Raw genomic sequence first — 20,878 nt, forward strand, 5'->3', positions numbered from 1 at the left:
GTAGAAACCTCATCTACATGGATGGGTTCTGCTTCCTGTTACAGAGGAGGGGCAGTCAGGCATTCTTCCAATCCAGCCATGCCCTGGGCTCTCCTGCAGGAGTAGTATCTCCAACCCAGGAAGCCAGGGTTGTCCTGGCCACAGTATGGCCCTACTGGGAGACACACAGCCACCCATGGCATCACCTCTGGCTTCCAATGTCCTGGTCTTCCCACAGGCATGTACCTTCCTACTTATTTCCAAGGTGAAAAACTCAGGGTGACCAGTCAGGAAAAAGGATTCTACAACCTGTTGACCCAGCTTCTGAGGTGAGATGGGGACACGGGACAAGGCTGAGGGCTCAAGCTGAGACTCCATTCAATCCCGTTGGTTAGAAGAAAGAGGAGGGAGATAACACAGAATTGCTTCGTTTATTGAAGTAACATGTATGAAGCTGCCCTTTTGTGCCAAGACAGGGGCTAGAATTAGTTTTAACGCATGAGGAAGAGGACCCCAGGTGATCAAGGCTGGGGAAACTGAGACACAAAGGATAGCAAGGAGCCCTACCCTTGATCATAGTCAAGTGGCTAAGGAGGACTGAGCTCCTTTGATATCTATGTCACAGCGTGGAGGACGCAGAGTCTGGAAAAAACGTAGGGTGGGTGCCAGGGCATAGTTGGCTACACCTCCTCCAGCTCAGAGGGGAAGAAGGGACATCCAGGGAGCAGGATGAGGGACAAGTACGGGGGGAGCTGGGGTGCTGGCTTCTCTTGCACCGTCTCGTGAGGGTAGGGGAAGAAGAATTTTGTTCTCTTTTCCCCTGGTTGCCCTTTGGTCATGTTTGAGTGACATTACAACCATGGGTAGAGACCTCAGAAATCATTCTTTGCTTGCTTCCTTCGCACCATCCTACCGATGGACCGAAAGGCCAAGCAAGGACAGGGAGACCTCAGAACTTCAGCTGCAGGCGCAAATCCTCCTCTTCCATCCTGCCAGCCGTGGCTGGGTTTGTAGGAATCTGGGCTGACTGTGAAAGTCCCCTCTCATCACCTCTCTCCTGCAGGTTCTCGGATGCAGCTGTCCTCCGGCTTGAGGTTCTTAGCAGAACTCCAGATGCTGGTCAGCGGGAACATCAAACTTGAGTTTGTGTTCCTCAAAGGCTTGCATAGTTCCTTGATGTAGCGCTGGTGAAGCTGGTTCACCTCCTACCTCGTGAGGGCGTGGTGTCTTCTCCACCTGGATGGGCTTCCCCACTGCCAAGGGACAGAGGAGGACAGGGGCCAGAGTGAGCATCCCCTCCTCCCGTGATTTCAGATTCCAGATCTCCCACTCTCCCCACTTCCCCTCACTCCACGTGTATGTTTAAGTGTAAATTAATAAGCACGCATATGCATGTGGAGGTCAGAGGTTTAACCTCTGGGTACTGTTCCTCAGATGCCATCTATCAACCATGTTTATGGACACACAAGTCTTTCATTGGGCCTGGGACTAATTGAATTAGGCTAGGCTGGCATCTAGTGAACCCTAGGGATCCCTTCTGTCTTTACTTCCTAAGTGCTGGGACTAAAACATGGGCCATCCCATCCAGATTTTTTCATAGGTACTGGGCAGTTTCTCTAGCTTGCACTTCACCACTGAGCTATCTCCCCAGCCCTCAAGTACTGAATTCTAAGGTTTTAGGACAGCTCGGCTCCCAGACTCTCACAGTATCCTAGCAGTCAGCTTCCAATATGCTGGGCAATAGGCATTCTCTTATATGTGTTCTCTCCCTTAGCCCCAGGCAAACAAAACCTGTCATTATCCCTACTTGATAGAGGATACAATGAGGCTCACAGAAGTAATTTATCCAAGTAACCAGATGTAAGCAGCACTAGGTTTTAAACGCTGGGGGTGCACACCACCTCCGGGGTATGGGATTCTGAGAATTCAACATTAGAGGTGTCTATACTTCTGGAATTGGGGTAGGGTGTCTCAGCCTTCCTTCACTGCCATATGCACTGAGTGCAAAGCTCCCCGGTCATAGGGAAGAATCAGGAAATTGCTCATAAAACTTTAGAACCTGTGTGGCTGGGAAATATCTCCAGAGGCAGCAGCAGCAATGACATTCAGATTCACGAGGTCATTGTCATGCAACCCAACAAGGCCTCAATGCAAGGATTACCAAACCTGTGCTCAACTCACAAATGGGTGGGTGTGGAAGGGTGGATGGGAGGATGGGTGAGGTTGAAGTGAACAGAGTTCTCTCTACAAATGTCAAATGAGAATCCAAGAACACAAAAGAGGTGCACAAATAGCTGAAAACTTTTGCTAAGTCTAGACACCGAGCTCATGTAACTTCTACAGGGAGAGCCCCCAGAGCTAATTCAGAGTCTATTGATTATTATTAGTTGGCACATAGATTTTAAAACATTCTTCATCTGTACACGTATTTGTATGCGTGTGTGATCATATGTGAAGCCCAGAGGTCAAGCATGGTGACCATGTTCCTCAGTCATGCTTCCTATTTTTTTTTTTTTTTTTTTGCAGACAAGGTTCTCCAGTAACACTGGAGTTGCCACTGGTAGACTGCCAGCCAGCAGCCCTACAGATCCACCCCCAGGACTGGGATTACAATGCCCACTACCAGGCCGTGTGCCTTGCTTTTACCACGGGTACTGGAGGTCAAAGTCATGCTTGCTCAGCGTGTCCTTACCGATCGAGCCATCTCCCATCCCGGCATAGATTTTTAGCATTTCTGTCCTCTATCTTCTTTTCCCTAGCCCCATTAGATCATCCAGATCACAATTAAACCCTCCTTCTCCGGCCTAACGAAGGTCAGATAGATCCCAGTTACAACCTCAGCTCTGTCCCTCAAAGGCAACGTGAGCTTGTGGAAATCATTTAACTTCTTTGGGCCTCATTTAATACCATTTAGAGATAATAGTCCCTACCTCAAAGGTTGCTAGGGAGATAATAGTCCCTACCTCAAAGGTTGCTAGGACAAACCAAGATGGAGTATGGCAACTGACGAGTGTCTGACATTACTGGGAGATGGTGGTGCATGCCTTTAATCCCAGCACTCGGGAGGCAGAGGCAGGAGGATCTCTGTGAGTTCGAGGCCAGCCTGGTCTACAAGAGCTAGTTCTAGGATTCCAGGACAGGCTCCAAAGCCACAAACAAACCCTGTCTCGAAAAACCAAAAAAAAACAAAAACAAAAACAAAAACCAATGTCTGACAAAGAGCAGGTCCCCTGCTGTCTCTTCTTGAGAATGAGTACTCAGTCATCAGTACCTCTCATTGAGAATAAATACTCAGCCACCAGTACCCCTGTGTCTGTTACAGCTCTTATCCCAGACTACCCGCTGGCAGGATTGTCTGTGTGTGACTGTGCATCCCTGTCTAGAATGAGCCCCGTTAGGATGAGGACTTATCAATTCCATCCTCAAGTTCCCTGCAGCAACCCGCTGTGGCTGGTCTGATTCTCAGCTCACCTACGGTGTTGATGGGCTGGCGGAAAGGCATGAGGCCGAAGCTGTACTGGAAGACGCCACGGCCGTGGAAGAGAGGGAGGGAGATGCCCATGATTTTCTGTAGCCGGTTCTGGACGCGGCGCAGCAGGGTGCCGGAGGCGTTCTCCACTTGGTTAAACAGGTTGTTCTCCCCAAAGGAGAAGATCGGTACGAGAGCTGCCCTAGAGGGACAAAGGGGAGGGAGTATGGGGGCACCCCGAGAGGCAGGGATGGAAAGGTCACCCAACAGGGCCAGCAGCCAGACCCTTGACCTTCAGAGAGCCTTTTCAGGTTCCCACGGGTAGACCAGAATGTCCTAGGGCATCTTCCTGGGTATGAAACATTTTACTTTCACCAAAAAATAAAAAATTAAAAATCTTCGTGTGCCAACTGGCTCGATTTCCTCAAAGATGCCCCTCCCAAGATGGTGAGCAGTTTCGGCAGTAAGCTCCCAGCCCCATCCTTCCAGTTCCCAAAGGTCTCAGAGCTCACACCAGGAAACACTGCCCACCTCAAATGCCCATCGATTCCCCCTTTATGGAAATGTATCTAGAAACCTGGCAATTTTCACCGTATGGCCTGAGAATCTTCTTGCCAAAAAACGGAAGCTACAATCATCTTTGCTGTCTCCCCAACAAAACACAAACCTCCAACGGCCCCAGAGTGTGATCCCCAGAGTTCCGTACCCATGTATCAGGGCGAGCCTGACGAATCCCTTCCGATTCTTTAGCAGCAGCCTGTAGGCTCCAGGCCTGGCGTCCAGTGCCTCCTGGGAGCCTCCAATGATGATGGCTAGCAAGTTCCCGCCACCCCTCCTGCTTAGAATGTGGCCAGCACTCTCCTTTTCTGATGTGACCAGCCCTAGAGAGAGAGCAAGGTAGGTCAGATACCAGGTGAAGAGACAGGGCCGTAAAGATAGGAGCAGCCCAAGAAAGAGACCATCGACATTGTCCATGGAGCCAAGCCGGGATTCCCCCAACAACACCCCCACCAGCTGGGGGTCTCTGAGTCCTTCCCAGCACAGCCATACAGCGAAGTTCTTTCTCTGGGTCTAGGCCTCTGCTGTTGCTAAACAAGTACTTGGAAAAGGACCGCAAGGAACTGTTAACAGCCTCTTCCCAGATCCCCCTGACTCCACCCGAATGAAGCCGTATCTTTCCTGAGCTACCCCGGATCTGGGCTGGGAGAACTCACGGCAGACATGATGTGTAATCCCGGCAGAAGGGGGCCCGGAACCACAAAGCCCAGCAACATCAGGTTACGAGCGGATTCCTGGGAAGAGCGAGGAAAAGGCCGTGCTTTTCAGTGCACAGGTTGAGAAAAGCTCCTGCGGCCAGGACTCCCATGGGGGTTGGAGGTGGATGGACGGCTTGCAATGTAGTTCCGGGGTAGGGTCCAGCTCAGCCGTTCTTGATCAACTGCAGGAGACAGCAAGCTGGTTCACCAACAGGCCGGACCTGGCACGCCAGTCCTGGTTCTGCCGCTACTGGCTTGTGTCACTCTGGGACTCAGAGTCTCGGGTGCCTAAGCCTTAGCACCCTGGATGCTTCCGCAGAGAGAGGCGTTGTGTGGGGCAGTGGGTGCGGAGGCTTCACAGACTGGGCGCTGACTTGGGCAACACTGTTCACCCCCTGCCCTAGGTGTGAAGTTGGAACATTCTGAACCCTGTCCAGGAAGACCTGCCTCTTCTGCCGAGAGGTTCAAGTGAAAAGGGACTGGAATTCCTGACTACTGGGTAGGACGCTGTGATAGGTCTGAATGGGAATGGTTTATTCATTTGAATGCTTGGTCCCTAGTTGCCGGAACAACTCTGGGAAGGACCAGGGAGTGTGGCTTCGTTGGAGGAAGTGTGCAACTAGGAACAGACTGGATTCAACAAGCCCGCACCCGGCCGATGCGGCTTTCTCTCTGCCCCCCAACTTGAGGATAGCTCTTGGCTTTTACTCAGCACCGTGCCTGCCTACATGCCGCTATACCTCCTGCCATGACGACTGCAGACCAACCCTCCGAAACCGTGAGCGCGCCCCTAGTTAAATGTTTCCTTTTATAAGTCGCCTTGGCCGTAGTGTCTCTTCCTAGCGGTAGGAAGGTGGTGAAGACACAGGAAGGATATGAGGACCACATAGGTATCACCACGCTGGGGTCATTCCACCTCAACCTCACTGGAAAGACAAGTTGACCCATTCACTCTAGGAGTGAGTGGTCACAAGACAGATCAGAATCAGGTTTTGATCTTGTTGACAGAGCATGTGGGCCTGAGACTGGCTCCAGTCCTGTGGAGCCGGTGGGTTGTGGGAGTGTCTCTGCTGTCCCAATGCCAGACCCTAACTCCAACTGTATTAACTCTCTCCGCTATGCCAGGGCAGAAACTTACCCTGACTGGTCACGCCTGGTGCCTCAAGGGCCCAGAGTTGTCACCAGAAAGGGAGCGAGAGCCGTATGTCACTAAACAGTTCTAGGTGAAGCCGGGCAAGGACATACACAGGGAGGGGGCTGAAGGGATGGCTAACCGTATAAAAGCATTGGCTGCATAAGCACAAGGGCTTGAGTCCGGGTTCCTAGAACCCATGTCAAAGTCAGATACACAGTGTAAATGGCACCTACAGTGAGATGGGACAGAAACGGGAGAATCCTAGAAGCTAGCCTTGCATGTCAGGGAAGAAGCAACAGAGGGCCCGTCACAAATGACATAGAAGGCAAGGACAATTCCTAGTGTTGTTCTATGATCTCCACTGGTTGGCCATCACACGCGCACGTGCACACACACATACACACATGCACACACATACACACATGCACACACAAACACACATGCACACATACGCATACACACATGCACGTGCACACACATACACACATATACACACACACGCATACACACACACACACACACACCCCTCTGCCTGGGCCGTCACATGCATGCATGCATACAGACCACACACAACACAGACACACACCTCTGCCTGGGTGGTAGCCAAGTCCAAAGATCATGGCTGAAGGCCATGTTGTAGGTGGGACCAGTCCCTTCCCTCTCTGCCAGGAACCTGCTCTCGGCTTCTCAGTGCCCTGTGCTCTGGGAGCCACAAGCTACAGGAGTTAAAAGCACCCCATCTTCCCCCTGGCATCCCTGGGCCGGAGGCTTCCTGGAAGACCGGTAGCAGGGCCTCTGCACCCTCCAGGAAACAGGTAGCCCTTTCCACTGGTTAAGCTTTGCCAGGTCATCCTGTCAGCAAGCTGCAGCTCACAGGTGCTGCCTCCCCCAGGATTCTTCTTGCTGCCTTGGGCCTCAGCAGCACTAGAGGTGGAAATGGGGCCCCAAGCTATCTGCCTATGCGGGCTGCAGAGTTTCCATCCTCCAGTCCTTGGTCTTGGCTTGATCTCTGAAAACTTCTCACCACACAGAGTCCACTAAACCCTCCAAAGCACCACGGGCCCTGCATGGACTCAAAAGTCACAGGCAGAGGGGCTGTTGCCTTCCCAGAAAGGCCAGCCCTTTTCTTTAATCTGAAGGGACCAAGGATAGCATGGAAACCCCGGCGGGGTCAGAGCTTCTAGCCACACAGGTGCCTACACGGTAGGCTACCTAGGGTATTCATCCCTTGCTCCATACATGGGGTGGGGTGCTAGTTTAGAGCTTAGGCATCACTCCATCCGGTCAACACCACTTTCTCAACTCTCCTACAGCTCACATGCTCCAGAGTCCACCTTCCTTTGGCTCCTTTAGGGCACACAAAGCAGCAGTATGCTAGCTTGTAACACTTACCAGGGCCCTAGGACTGGCTTTAGTGTGATGTTGCCATTGCACAAATGTGCAGAGGGAATGGGAGAATTGCCTAAAAACCACAGGGGCGACTGGATTTGAGGAGACTTGCCATCTCCTTCAGAGAGCACAGGATGGATCCAGAAAGCCTTTGCTTCAGGACGAAGGGCATTCAGGACCAGCTTTGGAACTTTCTAGTCAATCTTGCAAAATCTGGGACTCTAGGGTTCCTCCCCCAGGCTCCTGTATCAGCAGCCTATTCAACTGCCCCAGGGCAAACGGATCGATGTTCTCATACAGGGAAGTGGTTCATGGCCCTACTGTGCACCTAGATTACCTGGCAGGAAGACAGGGTTTGATCCAATACAACCGGTGCTGGCCCTGGGGGTGAGAGCCTATTCCTTGGGTGTGTGAATTGTGCAAGTGTGTATGTATGTGTATGCATGTGTATATGGCTGGCTGGGTAGGCACATGTGTATAGTTAGGACCTGGAGCAATTTCCCTGTATCTCAGCCAGATGGTTGGATGAAGGAAAGGCTGGGATTCTATCTGCTGCTGCTTGTAGTTCCCCCATGTGGCTCTGGGTCCAGGTTTGGCCTCCCCAGATTCCCAGTTAAATTCTCTGCCTCACCTTCCTGCCACACCATGGGGTCATCTGGCTGATGCTCACTGCCATCGACGGATATATTCCCTCATTTCTAAGCTATATTCCCCCTCCAAAGGAAACATCTTGAAATATGTTTGCATATTTCAACAACCTTGCTCGGCCACCCTACCCTCCTGGCAGCAGAACCAGGAGAGGTGCAGAGAGATCGGGGCAAGTCACCAACTCCCCTTTCTTCCTTGGCCTCCTGGGAACCCACAACAAGCCTGTCAGGGAGCTGTCACCACTGCCTGTTAGCAAGGATACTGAATCCTAACTGAATTGAAACCGCAATCCTAACTGAAGCTGTGTTTTATGGTCCATACAATTACTGTGACGTTTTACCACTGAGACTATGATAGAGTTGAAGACACACAGCTGGAAAGAGTGTCTGAGTGGACGGACGGTCCCAGGACCGACTCCGTGCCTGGTACAGCACATACAACAACACACTTTGTGTTCCCTTGTCATCCCTGAGAGAAGTTCTGATACAGTGACCCCGTGTACAGAGGAGAAAGAACTGAGACCCGTGCTCATTCTCAGCTATTGAAGGAGCAGAGCCCAGCCTGAGCCCAGTTATCCAGGCTCCAAATGCAAAGCCAGGGTTGGAGCTTGGTTGAAAGGTGGTGGGGAAGGGGGGCACTGTGCAAGCATGGATAACGGGGTGGGGTGGGGTGGAGCAAGCAAGAAGGCAGAAAAGGAGCAGTTCTTGGTTGGACTTAAGGTCAAGGAAGGAGGATGAGGCCGAGGGGGAGTTTAGGACCCTGAACATGTTCTGGAGCAGCAGCCCTCACTAGGGGCTTTGGTTGTCACAGCCGAAGACAGTGGTGCTGGCACACGGTAGGGAGCTGCCAGAGAGAGGACGGTCAGAACAAGCGACTTATCAGTAGGGATTGAGAAAGCCCCCTGGAAGGGACTTACTGGGAGGGACAGGGGCAGGGACAGGGACAGGGGTGGGGTGAGAGGTGATCTGGTTATAGCGAGCTGACCCTGACCGTGAGCAGTGTGGTGTGTTGCCCGCATTCCCTGACCCCAGGTCATGGTCCTGGTCACAGATCGTGGTCCCTACCAAGGTCCTGACCTGTGTAGAGTGTTTATTCTGGGTGATGAAATCTCCACGGGGACGCCAGGACACAGCTGATACGGACAGCTTCCTCTATACAAAACTGCCTGATTCCTCACCATTAGCTTCTTAGGGAGCAGTAAAGATGACCTCTGAAAGCTCCACGGTACAGCCATAATGCCCACACCCCCCCCCACCCCCCACCGGGAAGCTACTTTGTAAAAATATTAGTAAACAAACTTGAAAGTCATCAGAAGAAGACCACATTTTGATGCAGAGGCTCATGGATGGGGGATGGGAGGGATCAGCAAAACTGGGAAAGAAAATTCCCCAGAAGAGAGGGATTGGGAGGTCAGTGGGAAAAGAAGTCTGCAGAATAACAGTCAGTCTCTCCTGCTGGCTCGCTCCTCTTCTAAGCCAGACACACAGCCTATGCAACTTCATCTCTCCCCCTGCTGGCCACTCACTGGTACCTGCCAGACCCTGGCTGGAGCTTCTGCGCTGAGCCTGGGGTAGGTAACAACACTCGAATTTCTGCAGATCAGGCTGTGGAAGGATCAAGAAGATCTTGGAGTCCCTCCTTATCACTTCCGCCAGCCCAGCTGCCAGGAATCCAAGTGGCAAGAAGCAGAGGTCCTCCAGAGTCTCTGGGTTTCTGGGACCTGGAAAATGTCAGCTAGCATCCCAGTTTTGGGAAGCGGCCTCTAGGGGGCTCCACTGACCTGAGGTACCTCTTCAGCCACAGCTCAGGCTAGCTTCTGTTTTGGTCGCACTGAGAGCCCTGACCCAGGGGCTCAGGAAGTCTCTAGACAAACTCCTGGCCTCTGCCTGTGGGGTCCACTTTGCAGGAAGCCTCTCTTCTGCTGAGCCCAGGACTCACGAAAGGAAGCCAGAGCCCAGAATGGGCAAAACTCGACAGAACCCAGAACTAACAGGCTTCCTTTGGCTCTGTACTTGATGGTCAACATACACCTCCCCAGGGTAGAGGTCACACACACTCTCGGAGAACTCTAACCTTCCTGAAAGGGGCTGGAGAGAGGTGAGTCAGGGAAGGGACTTCAGTCACAGAGCTCAGAGGTCCAGGGGTGGGGACTGGAGCCTCTGTCCAGGACGTGTCCATGGTTGGTATTGGGTCCCAACGAGCTGTGCTGCGCTGGGGGGTGCGTGTTGTAGTGGGGTGGGGTGCTGTGTGCTGGATACTGGGAGGGGTTCTGCAGAATAAATAAATCTGAGGGGTGAGGGTGTCTGTCGCTCCTCTGAGTCCCCCAAGCTAGTCCAGACTTCCTCTCTTTTGACACTAAGATGCTCAGTGCCCTTGAGTGACAGTCTCTATTAGCCCCTCTGTACTCCCTGCCAGTGTCTTTCCTTGGAGGCTCTGCTCTCTAGAGAGCTAGGGGCTCCTGCATGCCTTTGTCAATATGACAGCCTTTGTGGGACCTCAGGACTCTCAAAAGGCACAGGATAGGATCCTTGATTGGAGTAGTCATGATACAAGCAAGTTGTTTTAACCTCACGGGCCGTTTCTCCCACCCATCCCCCTTTGATGGGGACTTGAGTCCCGGACCAAAGGAAGAGGCGGGACTCTACACGGGGAGGAAGAAGTCGGGGGGGGGGGGTCGAAGGTCTGAGTGTCCAGGATCCAGGCAGTGTCCTACTGACTTGGTGACTTGGTGGGAGAGCAGCTATGACTAAGACTATCTGGGGACTTTGTCTGCACCGTCTGTTGGAATCCACACTGTCCAGGAAGGCACACAGCAGCATTTCTATCTGTCTGTTTTTGAGACGGGTCTCCTCTTCTCAGCCCTGGCTGTCCTGGAACTCACTACATAGACCAAGATTGCCGCAAACTCACAGAGAATTCCTGCCTCTGCCTTCCAAGCACTGGAATTAAAGGTGTGTACCACTATGCAGTTTATCTCGATCTTAAATATGCCAAAACAGAAGCCCAGAGAGAGTGGGCAACTCATCTCAGGGTCACACTCCCACTACATGGCAGATATAGGTGAGGACCTAGTCCATCGAGCTCCATACGCCACTCTCCAAGTGCCCAGGCCTGGACTCTTGCATCCCCATGACCCTTTATCCCATCAGTAAACCAGCACTGCCTGGGCTTCTCAGGGCTGGGTCTGGTCTTATACCCCACTGAAGGAGCCCCAGAATCTCCACTCCGGTTCAGGAATCTGGCTCCCCTCTCCCCACTCCAGGACCAAGCTTCACGTCCAAGGTCACATGTTCCACAATGACCCTGACTTGAAAGGATGGTGAATCAAAGATGGCAGGCTCTGAGGACACTCAAGGTAGGAGATGTCACGTGCTTGCTAATCCTTAGAGACCCTGAAGCCAGCGTGAGCCAAGCCCTGCCTAAGAACATACAGCCTGCGGCGAAAAGGCAGGCTGAACTCTGAGGCAGTGCTATACCAGTGCAGAAGCATTTAGTTTATAGGAGAGTTCACTGTGCAACTCGGGGCTCACCCTTGGGTCCCCATCGCCAAGGATAATGTGGTCTCTTAAGACCTGTTTGTTTTCACCCAGGAACCTTGACTGCTGCTGGCTTTGCCCCTATAAAACCACATCCCCCTTCAAGACACATTTAACCATTAGTTTAATAATTAATTAGTTAATATTAATATAATATTATATTAAACATTATCGATATATATTATTATATTATTAATTATGTTAATATTAATATATTAATATAATATAATATTGGCCCTGAGTCCCACGGCGAGAAGACACCACACACACCACGCTCTTCCACAGGCCTGTCGGGCTCTGCAGATTCCCTGTGCTCACAGAGATGAGTGGCCCCAGAGGCCCTTGGACCCCCGAGCCCAGTACTCACTTTGACGGGGAAGTAATCCCTCATGTACTTCCAGATGGTCCAGCGTCTGACGAACTGTCTGGTCCGGCCCTCCCTGGCGTGGCTTGTCCCAGTCCAGGAAACAACCAGGTGGCATACAGGACAGAGAAAAGCCAGAACCTTTGTGAACAGGAGGCCATGAAGATGGCAATGCAGATCTGGGCTGGGAGAGAAGCAGAGGTAGCAGAGAGAGAGAGAGAGCTGCAAGGAAGGCAGTCCCAACGCCAACTTAGTTCTTCCATGATTGTGCCCCCATGCCAGCAACTCTGCCCACCCGGGCACTGGGAGGGAACTAGCTTCCATGCCTCACATATCAGGACACGCCACACTGGCAAGGGGCCCGCTCTAAAGTCGTTTCCTCCACTACACCAGGTGTCTCACCCTACATGCCCTCACCACATGCATTCAGCAGACACTCTATAAATGGAGCCATGGGTTAAATTAGCTTTTGCCTTCTACTTTGAGAACCCTAGAGAGAAGGAGACGGTTTTCTTCCCGGCCCCCTTTCTGTCCACTCTCAGTCAAAGCTAAGCACGGACTCCTTCCCTAAGGCCCTGCCATGGCGTCCAGCTGTTTCAAGGCACAGCCTGATAGTTCAGCCTGGCTCAGCTCTGTGAGCTGGCACGCCACCTTACCACCTACAGTGGCACGCCCCATCCACCACCTACGTGGCACGCCACCTTACCACCTACGTGGCACGCCACCTTACCACCTACGTGGCACTCCACCTTACCACCTACGTGGCCAGGGCTCCAGCCAGAGTTTCCAAACCACTCTGCTTTGTGTGTTACGTGAACATGGCCTGGTTACCCCGGGGTACTGCAAGGCTAGGACCAGGGTAGATGCAGATGTCTCTCTTGCCTGTGGTTCTGTCACCCTTGCTGGAAAGCGAATCCTGGTCATCTCAGGTGCAGCGGGCTCCACAGGACTATACCCCCATCGGGTGGACCATCTTTCCCATAGACTGCTTAACCCCACCTCACCAGGGCAACAACCTTTTATTTGCTGATGTTTTCTCTTTTAGCATCCCGATCAAACCCACGGATCCATACATGCTAGGCAAGGGCTCTCCCTAGCACTGAGCTACACCCAGCCCCCTGGATTCTTTCTGTGGCTTGTTTTTGTTGTTTTTTCTGTGTGAAGCGGGGCCTCAACTATCCCGGGCTAGCTTCAAACTCCCTGGGCAGCTAAGGATGGCTGAACTTCCAATCCTACCTCTACCTCCCAAGATTGGGATTATAGATGTCCACCAAGCCTGGTTTGTGCAGTGTTGATCCAACCCAGGACTTGTACATGCTGGGCAATTACTCTACCAACTGAGTCATCTCACCAGCCTTCACATTCTTAAAGGAAAGCAAGACCCAGCTGTTGAGTTCACTTGGAGAGCATAGGGGCTGTAGTTATTGGTTTGGGGTTTTTTTTTTCTCTTGAGGGGCCCATCACCCACTCTCAAACACACAGAGACTTATTCTACTTATGAATTGCCTGGCTTTAGCTTGGCTTGTTTTTAGCCAGCTTTCTAACTTAAATTATCTATTTTTGCCTTTGGGCTTTTTACCTTTATTTTTATATATCTTTCCTTCTTACTCCGTGGTTGGTCGGGTGGCTGGATGGTTGGCCCCTGGTGCCTCCTCTCCTCCTTTTCTTGCTTTTTGCTCTCTTCCATAGATTTCTCCTCCATTTATTCTCTCTACCAGCCAGCTCTGCTATTTCTCTCTCCTGCCTTGCTATTGGCCGTTCAGCTCTTTATTAGACACTCAGGTGTTTTAGGCCAGGCCACAGTAACACAGCTTCACAGAGTTAAACAATGCAGTATGAAGAATGCAACACATCTTTGCGCCATTAAACCAAACATTCCCCAGCATAAATAAATGTTAACACATCTTAAACTAATATTCCACAACAGGGGACAGACCTTGCTGAGTGAGGGAGGGGGCTGCTGGCTAGCCTAAACAATAAAGATTTTAAGAAGTCAGAGGGTATGGATTAGGGCCACAATACTTCATTCTGCATGGAGCAGCTAACAAGATGCCAACTTCTGGTGGCCAGCCATGAACAACAAATAAATTTTGCCTTGGGAAACTCCCTTTCCAGTTTTGTGTTTGGGGCACTTTATGTTTTGTTCTAAAGGTTTGCTTTTACATTTGTATGTGGTGGGGTGCGTATGTATGTGTGTTCATACGTGTGGGGTCATAGGAATTTATACCCTTTCCGTTAACGACCATTGTGGGTATTTGCTTCCCCATTAGTAGATACTTAGATTAAGTCCATGTCTGTCCTTTGTTTTAAAATGTTAGAAAATTGCCAGGTGGTAGTGGGCCAACACCTTTAATCCCAGCACTGGGAGGCAGAGGCCAGGCAGATCTCTGTGAGTTCGAGGTCAGCCTGGTCTGCAAGAGCTAGTTCTAGGGCAGGCTCCCAAAGCTACTGAGAAATCCTGTCTCGAAAAAACCAAAAAGTTATAAAATTATTTACAAATATTAAACAAAGAATTCATACACAAACTCAGACAAACGGCGTCTGTGGAAAACCTGGAGACAAGACAGCTGCAGCCAGCACTTTGAGGGCCAGCCTGTCCCTTCAGGTACCTGTTGTCCTTCCTAGCCAGAGGCTCATCCTAACCTAATCTGTGGGTCTTCACCTTCATATCAGCCTGAAACCCTCTAAGGGGTGAGAGGAACAGGACCAGCAATGATGAATGGGCTTTTTAACTTTCTGTCTGTCTTAAATATCTTCAGAGACAGTTGTGGAGGGCTGGAAATGGGCAGGGACAGAGGCCTTGCACAGCCCTTGGAGGGGGCTGAAGGGTCGTCGGAGCAGGAGACAAGGAGGGAGGGAAGCTGACTTGAAGTTTATCTATTTATGCATTTTGTTTAATTTTTCTCCACTGGAGAAAAGCAGCAGCGCCTTAGTGTGTGCCTCTATATCAGGGCTCTTGGAGGTTTGAGGCAGGAGACTACAAAATTCAGGCCAAACCTCATAGAGAAAACCTATTTCAAAAGAATTCTCTGTGTGTGTGTGTGTGTGTGTGTGTGTGTGTGTGTGAGTGTGTGTGTAGTGTACTTGTGCATGCTTGTGTAAGTGTGTGTGTGCGTGTTGAGTCCACGAGGTCAGGTGGTCTTTCCTCTTTCACTGTTTACCTTTTTTTTTTCTTTTTGGTTTTTCGAGACAGGATTTCTCTGTAGCTTTGGAGCCTGTCCTGGAACTAGCTCTTGTAGACCAGGCTGGCCTCGAACTCACAGAGATCCGCCTGCCTCTGCCTCCCGAGTGCTGGGATTAAAGGCGTGTGCCACCCCACCCCACCCCACCCCCGCTCACTGTCTACCTTTTTTTCCTTGGAGCTGAGGACCTAACCCAAAGCCTTTCCCTTGCTAGGCAGGTGCTCTACCACTGCCCTAAGTCCCTAACCCCTTCACCTTATTTTTTGAGGACAAGTTTTTCTCTGACCCTGGAACCTCGCTGATTCAGTAAGAATGATTGGCAGGAATGCCCCTGATCTTCCTGTCTCAGTCTTCCCAGAGCAGGACTGACAAGTGGATGCTGCACATTCAGCATGGTGTGTGCTTATGGAATTATCTCATGTCCTTATACTTGCACAAGCAAGCAGGTTACCAACTGGGCCATCTCCCCAGCCCAACCCCAATTTTTTAAATGTAAAATAAATAAATCCTGGACAATAAAAGAATCTCTGGAAGCATCACAATCCCTGACTTCAAACTCTACACAGAGCTACAGTACTGAAAACAGCCTGGTATTGGCATAAGAACAGACAGGAGGACCAATGGAAACGAAATAGAAGACCCAGATATCAATCCACACATCTTCGGACACCTGATCTTTGATAAAGAAGCAAAAAAAAAAAATCAAATGGAAAAAAGAAAGAATATTTCACAAGTGGTGCTGGCATAACTGGATATCAACATGTAGAAGAATGAAAATAGACCCATATCTATCACCATGCACAAACTCAAGTCCAAATGGATCAAAGACCTCAACATAAAAGCCAGCCTACACTGAACCTTATAGAGCGAGAAAGTGGGAAGACACTTGAACTGCATTGGCACAGGAGACCACTTCCTAACTATAACTCCAGTAGAACACAGACACGAGAGAACAATTAATAACTGGGACCTTCCTGAACTGAAAAGCTTCTGTAAAGCAAAGGACACAGGTCAAACAAGACAAAACGACAGTCCTTACAGATATGGAAAAGATCTTCACTAACCCCACGTCAGACAGAGGTCTGATCTCCAAAATATACAAAGAACTCAAGAAACTTGATATCTAAAGAACAAATAATCCAATAAAAAGTGGGGTAGAGACCTAAACAGAGAACTCTCAACAGAGGAATCTAAAATGGCTGAAAGACACTTAAGGAAATGTTCAACATCCTTAGTCATCAGAGAAATGCAAATTAAAACAACTCTGAGATTCCATCTTATACCTGTAAGAATGGCCAACATCAAAAACACTGATGACAATTTATGCTGGAGAGGTTGTGGGGAAAATGGAACACTCCTGCATTGCTGGTGGGAATGCAAACTGGTATAACCCCTTTGAATGTCAGTGTAGCGATTTCTCAGAAAATTAGGAAACAACCTTCCTCAAGACCCAGTAATACCACTTTTGGGTATATATCCAAAGGATGTCCAATTGTGCCACAAGGACATGTGCTCAACTATGTTCATAGCAGCTTTGATTTGTCATAGCCAGAACCTGGAAACAATCTAAATTGCCCCCTCGAACAAGAATGGATAGGAAAATGTAGTACATTTACACAATGAAGTACTACACAGCAAGAAAAAAAAATGACAGTTTGAATTTTGCAGAAAAATGGATGGAACTAGAAAATATTATTTTGAGTGAGGTAACCCAGACCCAGAAAGACAATTATCACATGTACTCACTCATAGGTGGTTTCTAAACATAACGCAAAGAGAAGCCAGCCTACCAAACCACAATCCCAGAGAACTTAGACAACAATGTGGACACTAGAGAGACTTACATAGATCTATTCTACATGGGACGTAGAAAGTAGAAAAAGACACGATCTCCTGAGTAAATTGGAAGAATGGGGACCTTGGGGGGGTGTGACTTGGGGGAAGGGGAGAAGCAGGGAGGGGAGCAGAGAAAAATGTAGAGCTCAATAAGTATCAATAAAAATGTATTAAAAAGAATTATATAAAGACAAAAATACATTGACTTTGGACACATGCATAGGAAAGTGCATAAATAAGTTGATACACCACAATCTGGTGGATGAAAATGTCGGGAAATGCACGAATGCATGCACTCAACTCCCCAAGAACCAAAAGGTAAAATGTAAAGAAGAGTAGTTCTAGGATCTGAAGTTAACAAATAAAGGCCACGTGGAAGGAAGGTCAAAAATAAATAAATAAATAAATAAATAAATAAATAAATAAATAAATAAATAAATAAAACTTCAGCTACAGTTCTTTCCATTTGGGCCAACCAGAAGTCTCTGCAGCGGCTCCCACTTAATAAGACCCTCTCTCAAGGAGAAAAAACTCACTATTACAAGTGACTATACCTGGAGGGAAGGATGATGGTTACTTAAAGGGGTTCAAATGTTATTTGAATGACTTACGTGGTTTGCAGACAAAGAAGACGAGACGGGGAAAGAAAGAAAGAAAGAAAGAAAGAAAGAAAGAAAGAAAGAAAGAAAGGAAAGGAAAGGAAAGAAAAAGAAACAAAGTTTAGGAGAAAACCATAGTACTTTCCCCTCGATTAGAAAGTTCCTACTTGGCAATCCTGACTCCCAGATTTCTCCCTCCTCCTGTTAACAGCAAGCCAGGTGGGGGCTGTCTGGTGATTTAGGGAGGTGGCCCTTGCCTCCCTTCGCCAGTCTCTCCAAGCCTGCAGTTTCTTTTGCTGTTCATGGTTTGGTTTGGTATCTTTGGAAAACGGTCTGGCTGTTCTGGAGCTCACTATGTAGACCATGCTCTCCTCAAACTGACAGAGATCCCAAGTGTTGGAATCAGAGGTGTGTGCCGTGATGCCCGGTTTAGCCTGAGCTTTCTTTTTTGGCTGTTTGTGTTTATCACTGTTTTATTTATCATAGCCAGAAGCTGGAAACAACCTAGATGCCCATCAACAGATGACTGGATAAAGAAAATGTGTTTATAAGTTTATATGTAATATTAATAGCTGTTTTAGAAAAATGAAATCACAGAATTCACAAGTAAATGGATGGAGCTAGGAAAAAAAAATCGCACTGAGTGAGGTAAACCAAACTCAAAAGGACACATACATATGTGCTTATATGTGAATGTTAGCTTTGAAACTTTCAGTAGATAGACTACAATTCCTATAACCACAGAGGTTAAGTATAGAGTAAGGGACTCGGGAAGAGGGAGGTTCTCCCAAGGACGGGGAAATAGAATATATAGGTATGGAGAGACAGAGAAGAGACTGGAGTGGAAAGATTAAACAAAGAAGGGGAAAGAAGACAGGAAAGCCTGAGGTTTCTCAAACCCCTACTGTTTAGAGACTCGGGATATGCACACTGGCTAAGGTCACGTAGCAAGCTAACAGGGAAAAACCTGAGAGTCAGTGCTTGGCCCATGCATGGCATTCACTCATTCAACAAACATAGAACAAAACCAGCTAAGATCAGCATAGACCAACACTGGGGGATCTTGCTTTCCCATGAGAGGGTCGTGAGAGAGGAAAAGAAACAGAAGCAAATGAGCAGCCCATCTGGAAAGCATTTGGATCTGGGCCTGAGCCCTTGGAGCCTGGTCCTAATTGACTTTCCCAGCTACTCCATGCCATTTTGCAAAATGCATCCCATATGTCCAGTTGAACTGGACCTTCAGGTCACACAGTCTTTTCTTCCTCCTTCACACTTCCCTGTCTGGGAAGCTAAATAACGGCAGGCTTTAGACTCACATTGTATTTTCTCTCGGTGTGTATGTGGTTGTATGCATGTATATGTGAATATATGTTCACATGTGGGCACACGTGTGTTCAGGTGCCCTTGTGGAGGAACAAGGTGTCTATCACTCTCTGACCTCTCTCTCTTTTTCTATCTATGACTCTCTGATGCTGAGGCAGGGTCTCTCTCTCTCTCTCTCTCTCTCTCTCTGTGTGTGTGTGTGTGTGTGTGTGTGTGTGTAGCGGTTTAAAATTTAATCTTTTAGAAATGACAGAAACTCTTGGATCTTAGACTACAAAAAAAGAAAACAAGCAAACACACAAAACACTCAGGCTGGTTTTGACCCATGGGCCCCGACTTGGTGACTACTGATATAGACTTCGATTGCCCTCCCTTTGATCTCCTCATCCCCACATACAGCAGAAACTCAACCGTAGGCACAGGGACCTTTAACACAAAGTTGGACTTTACCACTTCTTCCCTGCTGGGTCTCTGGTTCTCCTTTGCCCCCAGGATAAGGTAAAAACCACCCACTCGTGCTATGGAAGATCCCAGAACGCTTTCCTTGCTTCTCTCCCGCTCCTCCTGGCTCAGGGGGAGCCCTGGCATCTGTCCTATACTGCATGGTCTTGCTAGGTCTGCGTACCACAGGCTGCACGGATGGGGTGAGCTCATTCGGTCAGAGGTACGCCTCCCCTCAAGGTCACAGGTGGCAGATTGAGTTTGGTGTCCCTCAGCCCCTGAGAGAATGTGGTTATGGCCTCTGTGGCTCTCGGTCATCAGTGCCCTGTGACCCAAGCCAGCCCCAGGCTTAGGCCTCCTGCCTCCTGCCTTCTGTGCTCATCAGCTATTTTCTATAGCTACATTTCCTCCCAGTGCCCTCTGCCCACCCCTCAGCCCTTCTTCCTCTGGAAGGAGCAGGAACCAGGCTCCTGATCTACAGCTGGGCCTTTCAAGTATGCCATTTCTCTGCTTGGCTGTGCTACCAGAAGTACTTAAAATGTTTACCAACCCTGGGATAGAGGTGCAGACCAATTAAAAAGGGTGCTAGAGGCAGGGTCCTGGATGGCCCACTTTGGGAATGGACCCTATAGCTGAAGAATTGTGAGGTGATCCTAAGGGAGCATGTACACACATGTACACGTGCATGCGTGTGTGTGTGTGTGTGTGCATGACTAACATGTACCCAGCACCCAACATGTGAATATTTTGTCAACCAGCAGTATCTGGACCCAGGATGAACCCCAGCCCTGCGGTCGAAGCCTTTCCCCAGTCCACTGCCAGCAAAGGAGATTACGCGAGCTCCCTGCCACTGTTTCTTCCTGGTCCACAGCAAAGCTGGAATGCTGCCACGCATCAGTGGGGTGTGGTGGATCAGGGGTCAGATCCACACCTAAGGAGGCAGGCCTGGTCTGCCTTGGGTTCCCACCTCCCTGCGTTTTCATCTACAAAGATCCCATAGGGTGACCCCGACATTCTAACCATGCAGCTGGTGAAGCTGAAGTTGGTCCCTTCTTTCCTGGCCTCAGTTCTACCTGCCTTTTTCTGAAAGGTAAAATGGAGAGCTTCCTGGTCTGAGTAGCAGGACACAGCGCTTTCCCCAGCATTGGATGCTTCCCTGCCCCTCCGCAGCTCGCAGCAAGAGCCTGGGGAAAACTGCCCGCCTCCAATCCCCGAAACTAAAGCTTTCCCAAGATATAGGAGCCCCTACTTACCCACACAAGACTCTGGCAGACCCCAGGAACCTCTCTGCACAGGAGCTCTGAGCCCAGCAAAGCCCCTTTCTGAATCTCTCTTATCAAGCATCCTGTGTTCCCGCTGAGGCTGCCCGGCCCTTCCCATGAGACCATGGCTACCCTCTTACCCAAGGCCAAGAAGGAGAAGACCCACTGTAGGACGGCGAAAGTCTGCAGCCTGCGCTCCCATGGCACCGACAGGGGTGCGAACTCCACCATGCTGAGCTTGCTCGGGAGGTCCCTTCCAGCACACCGCTGTGCTCCAGGCCTAAAGAGCTAGCCCAGCCCAGCCCAGCTCAGCCCAGCTTTAGCTAGGGCCTCCTTGCTCCGCCCACTCCAGATTTTACCTAGAGGAAACCTTGGAATCCACGGGCTGGGACCAGAAGGAAGGAGGCAGAGAGACCTGTTCGGCCCTTATCAGTCATCTTAGGCAATGCCTTATCTACC

At 49.8% G+C, this 20,878-nt stretch overlaps 1 protein-coding gene across 1 annotated transcript; it reads right to left on the bottom strand.

Moving 5' to 3' along the window:
- Positions 1-391: 391 nt before the first annotated feature.
- Mogat2 (monoacylglycerol O-acyltransferase 2) lies at positions 392-20,650 on the bottom strand. The gene is given in 12 exon segments (XM_038313360.1): positions 392-1,139; positions 1,142-1,184; positions 1,186-1,232; positions 3,451-3,650; positions 4,155-4,343; positions 4,678-4,714; positions 4,717-4,768; positions 4,770-4,886; positions 11,780-11,848; positions 11,850-11,882; positions 11,884-11,960; positions 20,560-20,650. Coding segments are annotated over 12 exon segments (1,017 nt in total). The 3' UTR covers positions 392-1,077.
- Positions 20,651-20,878: the final 228 nt, after the last annotated feature.

The sequence above is a fragment of the Arvicola amphibius genome, chromosome 12, assembly GCF_903992535.2.
Source record: "Arvicola amphibius chromosome 12, mArvAmp1.2, whole genome shotgun sequence".
Lineage (NCBI taxonomy): Eukaryota > Metazoa > Chordata > Mammalia > Rodentia > Cricetidae > Arvicola > Arvicola amphibius.